Below are 15,756 nucleotides of genomic sequence, written 5' to 3'. Positions count from 1 at the left end.
TCTGGCCCCATCTCTCTATTTGCAATGTGTGTGTTCCATTCACTCGTTTATGAAATAGGGATAAGCATGCACACCTCACAGGCTTGCTGTGCAGGCTACACCAGACAATAATGTCAGCAAAGCAAATCGCGTATTGTTGACTCATGGGAGCTGGTGGTGCTCTTAACTGCTGTTGTTGATGTAATTTTATGTGATGATTTGACAGACGGCATAGTGGGTAGTGTGTATCTCCCGTCCCCTGGTGTTTGTCTTAAATGATACTGTATTCAGACCCAGAACGTGATAAAAACTACTGCCATTGTAGATTGTTGATGCCATTTCATACAACTGGGTGAAAGTCCCCTTTAATAGCTTGCTTGCTGGCCAAATTATTAGTCATTCATTATTTAAATAAGAAAATGTTAGAATTCCAGTGTAAGGTTTTCAGCTCAGAGTAGTAGGAAAGCCATAGGGAAACCTTGAAGTAAGAGAAATTTGTCTCACCAGAAGTCTTCCTTTTTGGAGTCTTTTCTTCCACTGTGGCATGCCTTCTCTGGATATAGACACATTGTTGGGACTCTTCTTTCTAGAGAAAAGATATGTGACACAAATCACAACACTGAATTGTCAGTCATAACATATTACACTAAAAGGAGAATTTTTACTTGAAAACATGGATTATAAACTTCTATCCAGGGGTGCCTGGGTAGCTCAGTAGGTTAAGCGTCTGCCTTCAACTAAGGTCATGATGTCGGGGTCCTGGGATCCAGCCCGGAGTCAGAGCCAGACTCCCTGCTCAGGGGGAGTCTGCTTCTTCCTCTCCCTCTGCCCCTCCCACCAGCTCATGCTTGATCTCTCTCTTGCTCTATCTCAGATAAATAAAATCTTTTTAAAAGTAAATAAATAAACCTGTACCCACACCAAAACACTGCCCATGGACGTTTATAGCAGCTTTATTTATAGCTTCCAGAACTTGAAGCAACCAGGCTGCCTTTCAGTAGGTGAATTGATAAACAAACTGGTGCATCCATATGATGGAATAGTACTTAGCAATAAAAAGAAATGAGCTATCACACCACCAAAAGACATGGAGATTAAGGCAGAAAACAGCCTTAATATAAATGATGGACTTTAATTACATTTAATAATAATGAGTCCAGATGGTTCATCAACTAATAAATGTATCACAGTAATAAAAGATGTCACCATAGGAGAAACTGCACCAGGAAAGGGAGTATGTGGGAACTCTATTTTCCAATCAATTTTTCTGTAAACCTAAAACTTCTCTTAAAAATCGTACTGTCTGTGAATTTTTTTAAAGAGATGATTATAAAGAAATCATGTTTAATATCAAGGGCTGAATTCTTCAAACTATAGTTTGGGGGAATAGAGGGTAAGAGTTGTGCCGTGATCACTAGCCCATTCCACCAGTTGTCCTGATTCACAGGTGAACCTCCTCCAACATCAGCCTAACTGAAGCTGATTCCTTCTTTTAGTTCTGCGAGCATGGCCAGTGACTTTAGGAAAAGGAGGAAGAGCGAGCCTGCAGTGGGGCCGCCCCGGGGCGTGGATCCCAGTGCGAGCAGGACTAGCCCAGGTGGAGCGGACCTCCCAGGACCAAGCACCACCCTGACAAAGTCTTATATCATCAGTTCCTCTCCTTCTTCCCCCTCAAGAGCAAAAGGTGAGCAATAATAGATTGACATGTAAGCAGTTTACTAGCTTAATTTTAAACTGAGGGACTCTGGGAGAGCTGGTCCAGGATAACCATCCAGAGACAGCTAGCATTTAAACACAGCATCTTGACTACAACATCACTTCAAAACAATTAACCATCTTTTCTCACACAGACTAGGTCAGACTGGTGAGCCACTTGAGGGGCTCCATGGACTCTATCATCTGGTATATTCATGCTTTTTTTCTTCCAAATATATCATTTTTGGGGTTTGCTTGGACAAATTCAAAGTATCTAACTTATTGTCAGGCTTTTAAAAGATCACATGTATAAATGTTTGCATACTGTCAAAAATATTCTAATCTCACTACAACTAGTAAAGCTAATCACGTTTCTAGAACAGGAATTAGAAGTAGCAACAAAGAACACTATTGCCTAAAACACTTTGATTTTTTTTTAATTGCTTTGTTCTAGATAAAAATGTGTCTAACCTACTGAAGTTGTGGTTTAGTCACCAGTTCTATATTTTGAACAATCATATAGATGCTAGAATATCCATGTTCTGCATGGAACATGGTGTTTGATTCAGATCATTCCACTAGGAAGAACTAACTGGTTTCAAGTCATACTTAAGAAATTTAGGTATCATCACGCCATTTTCCCGTATGACCTGCCTCCTCGTTGGAAATTCAGCAAGTTCTGTTGAGAGAGAGCAGGGTCGTTGAAAGACTGCTTAGAGCATTATTGCCATGCTGACCAGAATATTCCTAAGATGGAGGCTGAGGCTTGAACCAGCATCCACAGATACCCAAGGCTATACGCTTATGGGGCCCCACAGCCGCCCCCAGTCTCCTGGGGTTGAAAGAGAACACAGAAGGAATTTGAAGTGTGTGAAGTAGCTGAGCTCTAACAGACGTGTCCATAATATAACACAGAGTCAGCTACACGTATTAACCTAAGTGCTACAAGGGTTGCCATGTGATAATTAAAGCTAAGCGGTAGCTGGTATGTGTGCAGAAGACAGGCAGGTGAGGATGAGTGGACTCCAGGATAGAAGGGAGGCAGGCCCTGGTCGCTTTCCACAGCCCAGTCAATGGTATATACTACCTAGAAGGTTCAGAAGGAGTGAGCCCCTTTTATGACACCTTTCATCATATTGACAGAGATACTTTTATCACATTCTACTCATTTATGCAAATGAATACCTTAAGATAATAAGTCATGAAATACCATTGATTTATTATGCTTGGATAGCACCCAAAAACCAAAATGATTCTGATTCATTTAGATGAATGCTTTTATCCTGGGGAGTGTTAAGTCAACTTTATGTCCCAAATATTACATATCTACCTCATGTGCTTATCTACTTTTGAAAAATGTGGGTAAGATTGTAAGGCAGGAACTATCAATACTGGTATTTTCTTTCATTAGGTTTCCTCCTAAGAAGGAAATTTCCCATTTAGATGTACTTTGGCCTTCCATTTATTAGCTCACCTAGCGGAGCAAAAGAGAAGAGTGTTTCCAAACATATTCCAAATTTAGGTCAGTTTTAGCTCTCTATTCTCAAATTACAAAACATTTTAAAAAAACAACCTCCCCAGAGAAAAGCAAGATGGATTTATCTCTGATGCATGTTTTATATTATATCCAGTTATCCTTATGAGAACCTGCCTCGTAAAAGGTTGAAAATGGAGCAATTAAAAAGGTAAATTCATTTAGGTAAAGAGGCTCTTAGTTTTTGTTTTTTTTTTTCTCGGAAAAATAGTAGCGGCAGTAGTTCACAGCATCTTGGTTTTGCGATTTTGGAAAGTACTTTGTGTCACTGCTTTTTCTGACTAATGCCCATGAAAAATTATTTGATACAGTTATGGGAGTGGTATTTAAATGCAAATTTATAAATTACTCTTTACCTCTTTATCATTTTAAACCAAATGAGACTCAAATCCTGACCCTGTTAGGTTGATTAATTCTATCTCACTTTGGCCTTAATTGTTAAACCTTTCGGTTACCACCAGGTCATGCTATTAACTTTCAAGGTACAATTAATAGTGCTTTTGGCATACCACGTTTGCCGAAAGATGTGTGAACACAATAAAAATAGGTCTATTAGCTACGCTAATTACTTCTTATATGTGGTTTTGTTAACTCTAAAATCTGCAAAGCTCCCTTCATTGAAAAAGTATTACCTGGCTTTAGAATTAGGCTTCCTTTCTCTAAAGTTGAAGCTGCATGTATAACAATCAGTGTCTAGACCAAACCACGCTAACTGCTTTCTCTTTGCTGTGCTGTCTGATGCTAAATGACATGCTCTCCTCTTTGTGAACCTTTTAACTTCTCCAAATGTCTCTCTTCCACCACGCTGCCCTGGATTAAAAGGTGGGGATGATATATGTCCATCCCTTTATGGTTACTCAGGGCTCAACGGCAACCCCTCCAATGAGTTAGATTACTGTAACACTTACAGACAGCATTTGGATGTCCCTCGTGACTCCCAGAGGGCCATTACTTTCAAGAATGGCTGGCAAATGGCCCGACAAAATGCAGAGATCTGGAGCAGCACTGAAGAAACTGTCTCCCCCAAAATCAAATCCCGTAGTTGCGATGATCTCCTCAATGATGACTGTGATAGCTTCCCTGACCCAAAAACCAAGTCAGAAAGTATGGGTTCTCTGTTATGTGAAGAGGATTCCAAAGAGAGCTGCCCCATAACATGGGCTTCGTCCTACATCCAGGAGGGTCGCAGTAATGGCAGATCAAGGCTCCGGCACAGGTCAGCCCATGACGCTCCAGGGTTCCTAAAAATGTACAAGAAAATGCACCGCATTAACCGCAAGGATTTGATGAATTCAGAGGTAATTTGCTCTGTAAAGTCGAGAATAATGCAGTATGAAAAGGAGCAGCAACACAAGGGCCTGCTCCATGGATGGAGCCAGTCTTCCACTGAGGAGGTGCCCAGGGACATGGTCCCGACCCGCATTTCAGAATTTGAAAAGTTGATTCAAAAGTCAAAGTCCATGCCCAATTTAGGAGATGAGATGTTGTCTCCCATAACCCTAGAACCTCCACAAAACGGTTTGTGTCCCAAAAGGCGATTCTCCATTGAGTCTTTGCTGGAGGAAGAAAGTCAAAGTAGACACCCTTCTCATGTACAACGAAGCTACAAACCTAAAACCGTCGTGCCAATTCATATTGAAGTCACCAGTGATGAGCAACCGAGAACTCATATGGAGTTTTCTGATAGTGACCAAGACGGAGTTGTGTCCGACCACAGTGATTACATTCACGTGGAAGGATCATCCTTTTGCAGTGAGAGTGATTTTGATCACTTTTCTTTCACATCCTCGGAAAGTTTTTATGGATCCAGCCACCATCACCACCACCATCACCACCACCATCACCGGCACCTCATCAGCTCCTGCAAAGGCAGATGCCCTGCCTCCTACACTCGATTTACCACAATGCTAAAACATGAAAGAGCCAAACATGAAAACTCTGAAGAGCCCAGGAGACAGGAAATGGACCCTGGCCTTTCTAAACTTGCATTTCTAGTCAGTCCCGTGCCTTTCCGCAGGAAAAAAAATTCGACCCCCAAAAAACAGACTGAGAAGGCAAAATGTAAAGCATCCGTGTTTGAGGCCCTAGACTCTGCCCTTAAAGACATCTGTGACCAAATTAAAGCTGAAAAGAGAAGGGGAAGTTTACCAGACAACAGTATACTGCACCGTCTTATCAGTGAACTGCTGCCAGATATTCCAGAGAGGAACTCATCACTCAAAGCTCTAAAAAGGAGCCCCATGCACCAGCCTTTCCACCCACTGCCTCCAGATGGTGCTATTCATTGTCCATTGTACCAGAACGACTGTGGGAGAATGCCTCACAGTGCCTCTTTCCCAGATGTGGACACCGCCTCCAACTACCACCACCAAGACCATGAGAGTGTGCAGAGTCTCCAAGGTGGATGAACTTTTCTTTCTTTTTCCTTGTGGTTCAGACACCCACCATCCAGCTCTTTCACTTTCCATCCCTACATCTCATCATTCCTACACTGTAAGACCACTTGGCATCGTCATGTGTTTTGAAGCAAATGCTTGTTGTGCAAACATGTCTCACTGAATAGTCTCATTTGCCCATGTGATATTCAGACTCGATGTGTGGCTTAAAGTGACCACCAATTCACAAAAATTTGCTCATTCAAAATCAAAAGGCAAAACCATCTTGTAGCTGAATGTTAGGGCTGGCACAACTTACATCAAGAGCACAAATTAAACTCATTTTAACCATTTAAAAGGATTTCGAGACAGAGACCATGATTGAGTATCAGTATCCTTAAGAGACTGACAACTCTTTTTTTGTTGTTGTAAAATGAATCAAAATGAGTAATTTAACAAATAGTTTTTCCCTTGTTTTTATATTAACATTATAAAGTTATATTCACTCAATGAATCATTTGCTTACATTCAATATAAAGATACTGCATTAAAACACTCAGGAAGCAAAACTGAAGTGTATAATGTAGTAATTGGTGGAAAATGAAAAAAGAATAGGATTTGTTTAAATTCATTTAAAGGACACGATGGAATAAAATTTTTGTGAACGTGTCTTTAAGCTATATACACAGAAATCTCATCTCCATCACTCAGTGTGTTTCATTTTCTCTGCCTTTCCATTGCTTTATTTATTTATTATCTATTTCCACTGAAAGAATACTATAGCAACATTTGAATTAGACCATGTAGGTTCAACATTCCCTGAGGCGCTGGACTCAACGTGACTCCCAAGCCCATTTTCATAGATGGTTTATCACCTTGCAGTGGCAACATAAGGGCAAATAGGACTTCAAATGCAGAGGACATTTTTTGAGTTTTTTTTTAAGGATGTGTTGACATTCTCATACAATTCTTTTTAACAATTCTTAAGTACATCTGTTCACTATATAAATTTTAAGAAGCTGGAAAGAATATTCCATGCTGACATTTGGATTATCAACAGTCTTCTATGCACCGGACACGGCAAAGTGCTTAGCACACATTGTCTCATTAGCACTGGCCTGAACCTGGGTGAAAGGTGTTATTATAAGCACTGTTTTACAATCAAGACCCAGGGAGGACAAGAGATTTGACCAAAGTCATTTAGGGAGTAGGTAGGAGAAAAGAGATTCAAACTCCTAGTAATTCAGAATTTGTCTCTATAGGCCAAAATATCATCTCTATAAGCCAAAAAAAAAAAATTAAAATTTCCCATGCATGTATTGTATGTGGCTCAGTCATTATCTGCCGTTGCACAATTCGCTTATTTTATTAGTATTTATCTTTGCTTTTATTTATACTACCACCACATGCTGCAAAAATAATAAATTTAGAATTTTTTAAATCAATGCCTACAATCTGAAATTTTCACTGATTGAGACATGTCATAACTTAAGTTTTTAGTAACCTAGCTACCTTTTCTAGTTTTTCAATATTGGACAATTCCAGTTATTCAATTAAGCAGATCAATAATCACCTCTAAATGTTATGCACAGTTATAGTATATTATTGAAACATGATTTAAGGGGGCTTTGAAATGCATTTCAATTAAATAAAATATTTACTTTCCAAATTTGTTTAGCCCACTTGAAAAATAGTTTATATTCCAAGGATTAGTAAAACTGATTTACATTTTAATGATCAGTATGAGAGCCCTATGATCATATAAGTATATGAATTTAAAACAGAAAATATATAGCGTATAATCCTCTATCTTTCTTGAAAATAACTGATTAAGTTTTACCTGAAATGTTTGTGGCCATGCTGATGCTGTCTTATTAAGTCTAAAGACTTTGAAATTCACAGAGTTAGACTTTTATCCTTATATGTCACATAACTGATACCCCCACCTGCTGTGAAGTAGACAATTCTTCCTTATAGTCAAAGGAGTAAAATCTTTAAACAATATTTTCTTTTTATGAATTGCCATTCTTAACTCCTTTATAGCTGTATTTGTTTTATTTTTAATACTTCTGTTAACCAGTATAACTAAATTGTTAAAGGCTAAGAGAAAGAATTTACTAATTTTGACCACTTACACCAGTAAAATTCTATAAGAGATTACTAGGACACTTTTAGCCTCTAGTTACATTTCCACATATAAATCTATAGAGTATGAGACCATTAAGAAATAGCTGTAATCATAATTTTGTAATGTAATTATCTATACTTTGTTTTAAGGTGAACAAAAGCAATTCAGTATTTCATGAGCAGTTTGGCAACCAATATGATACTTTCTGTTTAGAGAATTTTTATTTCTTTGTTTCTTGGAATAAATATATACTTTCTGATAAGGTAGTTGAGCAAAAGGGAAGATAAAGGCGGCCTTTTAAGTCTTCAGATGACATCATATCAGACTCAATGAATATTTAACGATTGGGGTGCAGGGATGGGGACAGGGAATAGACACAACCATAGTTCGTCCATCATCATACATTCTTTATTTTTCTTTTTCATTACTGCATTCTTAAATTGTTCCACAAAATGTTTTAGTTTTTGTAAACTGTTGCTATTTTCAAATTGTCCATCTTCTGTGGAGCCTATAAAGGTCATGATAAGTTGGAGGATTAGAAAGTATTCAATCTTTGAGATGAGAAATACCTGTGACTATAAATTGTCTACACCGGGTGCTACAGCATAGCTTCCTCAACAATGTAACAATTATATTTGTGATTATAATGCTTCTGCCACCCCGGATTATTTTTTACCTTTTTTGAAATGCTTTGGTTTTGTGTCTTCTATCCCAACTTTATAATTACCGATGAGTTTTATGCCCATGTCTTCCACTGTGTTATCTCTCCAAGTCTGAAGGAGGAAATAGTTGCCACCAGGGAAAAATGGCTAAAAGGGTCAGCTTTTAATTCAGCAGGTACTCACTCTGACCCCGTCCTCTCCCCATAGACCACGAGTCCCCTAGAAGTTACGCATCCACCATGAGTGACCTGGGGAGAAGTGTACCTCGGGACAGAAGAGGAACTCCAGAAAAAGAGGTAGTTTGTTTAGTGCTACTTGAGTCTCTTCTCTGCAGTGTATTTGGTCAAGCACCTGTCACCTGAAGTTATGTCCAAAACCAGTAAAGAACCTAGATTAAGAACATAAAAATGACAGGAGAGAAACAAAGGACTCCAAGCAGTATGCACCACGACCCTCACTACAGATCTCCCCCAAAGGCAGCCCAGCTTGAGCAGCCAGGCCCCTCCGAGTCTTGACCTGACATCCATGAATTAACTGTGTGAGAGTGGTGAGCTTGGGCTGCCTCGTTGAGGAAGATCTCCCTGTACAAACTTGCCTGCTGGGGGGAGGCGGGGGGAGGCTAGGTCGTCTGTGTTGCAAATCAATATAGATATGACATATATAATTTTGGCTGGCCTGCTTCTGTTGGAGAACAGCCCTGAAAAATCACTCCTCCTAGGAACCACCTACCAACTAGCTCTGTGTCCACAGCTCCAAGCCAGGGCCGGAGCTCTGGTTCAGGCTACCTTGGAGTCATCTGGTGGCAACTAAAAGCCAGTCTGAGACTGGCAGCCATTCCAGGAGAATCAGTACAGGTGTCTCCTATAGTCTGGTACCTGTGGGACCCTCAGAGAAGTCAGGAATGTTCCAGTTTGCCTAAAGTTCACAGACTCACAGGGAAAGAGAGTGGGGTGAGGGGATTACTGGGAAGTGGAGAAGGAAATGCTGGAGTGGCTAGCTGTGGGGTACAGGCTGATCCAAGGTGAGAGTGTATCTCATCTTACCAGAACTAAAAGGGGTGAGCAGCTGGCTTCCCGTGTGCTAAGGAATTCCTGAGCCCTCCAGGCAATGCAAGATGACCAAGCCTGTGCTTTGGGTCACTCACTAGCTTCCCAGTGATAACTGGGCTAGGATTTCTTTGCTACTAGGTGGATAATTATCTAGCAAAAGGGATGATAGCTTCCACCCTGACTCTTCCCAGCCATTTTATTATGATCGTGAAGGAGTTGTGTCAATATATAGGACTTAAAGCAACTGACACTCTGCAGTTATCCCAGGAAAGATATATACCTGGGACAGAACCCTATTACAGCATTCATCTTCCTTAGTTTCTAGGAGGAAATATGATATTCGGTAGTTATGACGAAAAAGTCATCTACTAGTTTACATACCTAAATGAAGGACTAATTGATTTATAAATTGCAGAAAAGACTTACATTATATATGTTTAAGCATTCCTTGTGCTTTCACTTCCCTTTAATTCACATGAAATTGCTTTCTTGTAAAAAATCCAAATTGTAAGTTAGTGCTAATTGTTTACCTTCCCTTTCAGAAATTGCCTGCAAAAGCTGTTTATGATTTTAAAGCTCAGACATCTAAGTAAGTAAGATAAGTGTTCATTATATGATGTAGGGTGGCTTTAAAAACTTCAGTAATATTTAAGATGTAACTATAGCAATGACATGTATTACAAATAAGGTCTAAGTCCCAATTCGGCGATCGACTATAACTAGTGGTTCCCTCACAATTAATTGGGAGAGGGTTCATTTTATTTTCATTTGTAGTTGAGAAACATTGAGTTTTAAATGACACTAAACATGTTAGAGCACCGTGAGTTCAAAAGGATAGGAAAAACAAAATGAAACTAAGCATATTTGTTTCTAGAATTTTTGTGTCAGGAATGAAAAGTAAAGTGTAGGGAGTAATTAACAGTAACAGGGAGAATTTGATAACATTTATTTATTTAACTATAGCTAGGATAATTTGGAGGGTAGAAGAATAGAACTGTGTCCAAAGATTCCTATAGTCAAATCTCCATGGCTTAACACTCAAAGCTTCGAGATTCTGAGCAAAAAACTCTCCTGTGGTCTTTCGATGTTGGTGTTTTCATACTTCTATGTTGCAGGTTTTTTTTTTTTAACCTTCTGTCCTTAGGAACTTGTTCATCAAATGGGCATGTGGTTAAGAAAAGCCAATACTGAGCACATAAGGAGGCTTAAATAGGAAGGAATCTTCCAGCTATGCATGGCCCATGTGTGTATAGATCCGATTTAAGAAACTTTGGTTTCCAATTAGAATTCAAGATATTGAAATCATTGTATATTGGCATTAAATTTCCTGTGTTGTTTAGACTGAACGTATCCAATAACAAAAATATTTCACTTGTAGAAAGGCACATTATATTAATTAATGGTTCTAGAAACTGTCTCTGACATAAGACATACAAAGAATAAAATCACTTAGAATTTGGTAATACTGCTGAGATGGGGAAATGAACTAAATAGGAGAATGCTCTTTTAGAAATTAAGATGTCAAACATGGCTTAAATCTTGTGTTTAAAAAAAAAATCCTGAAGAAAAGCTTACAAGTTTGTTTGTTTTTTTATGGGGGGGTGGGGGGGTTGAATGAGATAAGTAACATCTGCTTTGTCTCTACTACACTCTAGTCCTTATTACTGCTCTTTGGGTATGGTGTAATGATTTGTAGGATGCAATGCATGCCGATTTTTACAAAATAATGATACAGAACGTGTATATTTCATTTCTTCCTCGTGACAAGCAATCAAAAGCTTTTTTAAATATATGAAACCCGGAGGAATGACAGAGCATATGACAAAGGAAAGGTATCCACCCAGTGCTCACAGCTTTTTAAGAAGGCTTAATAAAAAACAAGCTTTGAGAGAAAGATGATGTGCAGTGCAGAGGGTGTTAATTGGGGTGTTAATTGTGTCGCTGGATTTTGTTTGCTCCAAGTGCCAACCAAGCCTTACAACCGTCCTCCAAGGCCATGTCCTCATTACAAAAGCTCAGAGTTAGTAAAAGGTTCGAGGCTTTTATATGGCACAGCCTTTCTGAATGATTGCCTGCACCACCCCCTGCCTTTCTAGGCCCACAAAATCTAATTCTGTAAGCCTTCAGAGAAATCCATTAAATAATCACCCATGGAAGCCATCCATATTTTTGGGGAAAAAAAAATGTTTCCTACATACCATAAGTAAACTGATCCAATTGCAGCTTAATCATATTCCTCTCGTGCTGTTCTCAGGAAATGTAGAGAGCAGCCCCCAGTGTAGTTACCCGATTTGACACAAAATCGAGGTTATGGATGATTCACGTGGCTTTAAAAGGCTCACACACCCAGAAGCACTGAATGTCACGGAAGTGCTTTTAACTAATAGCTAGATGTAAGTGCTTTTCATGCCTAACATCTTATAAACAAGAGACAGGTAGAGGTATCTGTTTTTATTAAATATCCATTTTAAAAGCTATTTTTCTTTACCTAATGCAAAAACTCTCATTTCTAAAAATACAGCTCAGTAATTCACCAAAGGTAATGTCTCAATTGTTAAATAGGAAAAAGAGATAAAATGTCATTTCTAAAGGTTGTCAATGGCCATCCTTCAAAAGGTTTAGGGGAGGGAAGAAGCAAGCTTACCATGATGCAGTTCAGAAACTCAAGGTCTGACATGAGAGGGACACAGTTTTGAAAACTGTTAAGTGAGGTTTCTGTCCTTCACCTAGAAGCCATCAAAATTTTTATTTTTTTTTTTGCCATCAAAAATTTAAATACTAGCCTTTAGAAATGGAAAAGATCTCTTTTCAGCTGTAAAAGAAAAAGTTCATTTTCTCCAATCGACATTTAAAAACAAAAAGCTCCACTTCCTAGTCTCCTTTCCAGAAACAAAACACACTCAGTGCTAATAAAGTTGTTGGATAGTAAACATGAAATATTTTAGTTTTTTGTTTTCTACATCGGGCACTTGCATAAAAGAGGGAAGTACTGTGTTTGAATGTGAGGCTCTAGGAATCTCCTTTGTCTTTAGGGTTACTGAAAATGTAATGCGCGTTCAATGTGAAGATTTTCACGTGTCTAATTGTGCAGTCATTCTTTTAATATGCAACAGTGGCTTTTTTTTCCAATTCAAGCTTCCAATCAATGAGAAATATTCCACTTCTGATATCCACCTGTCTCTTCATTATCTATTCACCCCAAATACATGATCCAACTCCAGATTCTGAACAAAACAATGCAGAAGATTCAGGAGTAGGAAGGCAGATGTCTAGGAAAGTGGGGCTCTTGGGAAAAGATAGGAAATGAGTGTCCTCCAACAAAACATAATTATGGAGGCAAAACAACAAACAGACACAATTCCCTGGATAATGAAGCCGTGAAAAAACAGATGCAGTGAGCATGAGAAGGTAGGCATGAATTATCCAAAATAAGTTAACAGTCTTTAGAACTTCAAATTACATACCCACATTTACCTGCTTAGGAAAGAAGCAGGTAATTAAGCTTCTTCTTAGAAATAGCCCAGATGGTAAAGCATAGTTAGTGTCTCGAAAATATTTTTATTTTTTAAAAAACAAAGATCTAGGGATGCATGGGTGGCTTAATCAGTTGATGATCTCAGGGTCCTGGGATGGAGCCCCCACACATCAGACTCTGCACTCAGCAGGGAGTCTGTTTCTCTGCCTCTCTCTCCCACTCCTTCTGGCCTCCTATCCCTCCTGCTCATGTGCTCTCTCACTCCCTCTCTAAAATAAATAACTACATCTTTTTTTAAAAAAAAGACATAAAGAAAGCAACAGCAATTTGTACATGTCTTCATATTTAAAACATGTCTATCTCTGTGCTCCATTGAAGAATAAAAGATCTTTTTCTTTACACAAAGTAAATCCCATATCAAGACATTCCACCTACATGCCTGACAACCAGCTTCAAGGACGCATAAATAAAAATTTTTCTGCTAATGGCCCTTCTGTGCTAAGGCTAAATATTTACTTTGTTTATTGTAAGCTTTAGAACATCAAAAGGAGACAGAAAGAGAAGTCAAGCATCTGGCTAACTAGCTAACTAGCTTCAGGACAAACAAAACCAGTGCAGAACCCATCTGCCATTATTCCAAGCTTCATGACTCCTCCACTATCAACAACAATTACACAGCAATAGCCTGCCCTGCCTTCAAATTTCATATGAATGTGCCCTTGATGTATATCAAGTGTGATGTTGACGCGTGTTCTCTTTTGAAATCACGTCTGAAGTTATAATGTGATAAGTGAATTTTAAGAGTTTGCAAGGAAAATCCTTATGTAACCGGGCTCGGCAGATTACTTACTATTGACAGTGTATTTCTCAGCCAAATGCAGATCAAGTGAGAGTGTTGATCTTAAGAGCAACTGCTATACATCAGGAAAAAAAACCTACTGAAACATGTCTGTTCCAGGGAGCTGTCATTCAAGAAAGGAGATACTGTCTACATCCTCAGGAAAATAGATCAAAATTGGTATGAGGGAGAGCACCACGGGAGAGTGGGCATTTTTCCGATCTCATATGTAGAGGTAAGTCCTTTCCTTTTCCTCTCCCATGGTCATTATTTCCAGAGTCACCACAGATCAAAAATAAATGTTTTCCTTCATAGAAACTCATACCTCCTGAAAAAGCACAGCCTGCGAGACCACCTCCCCCAGCCCAGCCTGGAGAAATCGGAGAAGCTATGGCCAAATATAATTTCAGTGCTGACACAAATGTGGAGCTATCGCTGAGAAAGGTAACCCTGGCTGTTTTCTTCAACGGTGCATTTGGAAAGGCTATCTATTTTCAAAACTAAAATAGGTTGCCTTTCTCTTGGACATTTTTGTGTCTCCCCCGTGTGCTACAAAGGACTCTCTGTAAGGCCGCCCTGAGGCACCATCCCCTACTGCTCCTGTGTCCTTCCAGATGAGATCCCCTATGGGACACAAAGCTTCCCAGAGAGACCTTCCCTCCCGGGCTTGGCATGGCAGGCTCCAGATCCTCTCCAAGGGGCACCATGGGCTGAATATCCTGGAGCTCTATTTGGGGAAACATCGTATTGAAAAGCACTTTCATGTACTCAAATATTGTTGTCCTGCTGCCTTATTATTCAAATTTTTAAGAAATGATGTTCCAACATTTACTTTTATCTTGGCATCAAGGAATAGTCCTAAAATAATGAAGGTCCTTGTCACTACAGGGCCTTTTTAAGGAGCCGTTTGTGCAGTGCTGTTCCCTTGATCAGCCTTCTCCAGGCCTCATGATTGACCCAAATTTCACCAGCGGCCAATCCAATTCTAGTCTCTCTTCTTCATAATATCAGAAAGAGCTCTTCTGGACTTGCAGCCTTACACAGTGAAGAAAGATCAAGTGAACAATTTTCATTCTTTGCTAAGCGGTCACATTCATTTGTTAGAGGCAAACACAGGTCTGCACAGAGTCCAGGGTAGAGAGTCATGTGCAGGATGGTTCTAGAACCTCCTCACCTACGGGTGAAGTCCTTAGCCAGGAGCAAAGAAGGGAAATACCAGTGTTCTTATCCTGGCATAACCTCATCTCGTTCTCCTTTCTTTGCCCTGGTTCTGCATCATCAACCGATCCATAGCCACCCTCTAAGCTCCAACACAGCTTTCCACGAACCGTACCAGCTTATGTTTCATAGTAAGAGAGAAGCTCCTGCCAATGCAATTTATAGCTCAAGCGAGGGCCTAGCAACAGTGGTGTGTTACCAAAAAATCAGTGCAATTTTAAGATTAGGGAGATTTACTTTTCTCCCGTGTGTTCTACACGGTGGCAGTGGCGGTGGGGAGTGGGCTCTGTAAACCACTCTGCATTTTGGCCAAAGGAAAGCTTGCACTTTGATGGCCACTGAAAGAAGGCCTCCCTCCTGTGCTGAAGTGTTGACTGTGTGCCACCTCTCATGCCCAATCAGTGGCCCAAACTTCCGTATCACCTGCTGGATGCAGCTGCAGAGCTTCTGCGGTGTAACCACATTTGGCCTCTGTATTTCTGGCAAGTGGTTTTGAGTTGAAACATAAGCTGGGTTTTGTGGCATTGACACGATTGCTGCCATAGAATGGTGATCACAGGAAGTTCTATGACCACTAAAGCCAGGGGTTCTATAAAGATGTTTAATGACCACTGTGGTGTGGCCACCAGCCATTAGAATGGATAGTGGTGCTCCACGAGCTTGATGCAGACCACGTGGAGCTCAGCCCTGGCCACAGCTAGGGGTTAGCGAGGGTACCATCTTTGCCCCAGCCTGCTAGCCTTACTCTTTGACTGCTTACCACATGGAGATCAAGGAAGAAAAACAGCGTGCCGTTCAACTTC

General features: G+C 39.9%; 1 protein-coding gene across 43 annotated transcripts in view; it reads left to right on the top strand.

Annotated features, from left to right (window-relative positions):
- SORBS2 (sorbin and SH3 domain containing 2) overlaps positions 1-15,756 on the top strand; it is a 216,621-nt gene that overhangs the window by 174,982 nt on the left and 25,883 nt on the right. For 34 of the 43 annotated variants that reach the window (XM_077848768.1, XM_077848771.1, XM_077848767.1 and 31 more), the window contains 6 exons: positions 1,476-1,663; positions 4,031-5,608; positions 8,581-8,669; positions 9,965-10,011; positions 13,856-13,970; positions 14,051-14,179. In XM_077848768.1, coding sequence (XP_077704894.1) covers positions 1,476-1,663; positions 4,031-5,608; positions 8,581-8,669; positions 9,965-10,011; positions 13,856-13,970; positions 14,051-14,179 — 2,146 coding nt within the window. The remainder of the gene's footprint in view (positions 1-1,475; positions 1,664-4,030; positions 5,609-8,580; positions 8,670-9,964; positions 10,012-13,855; positions 13,971-14,050; positions 14,180-15,756) is intronic. The other 9 variants (XM_077848791.1, XM_077848788.1, XM_077848787.1 and 6 more) reach the window with 1 other exon arrangement.

The sequence above is a fragment of the Canis aureus genome, chromosome 15, assembly GCF_053574225.1.
Source record: "Canis aureus isolate CA01 chromosome 15, VMU_Caureus_v.1.0, whole genome shotgun sequence".
NCBI classification, from domain to species: domain Eukaryota; kingdom Metazoa; phylum Chordata; class Mammalia; order Carnivora; family Canidae; genus Canis; species Canis aureus.
This window is presented reverse-complemented; position numbering and strand designations above follow the sequence as displayed.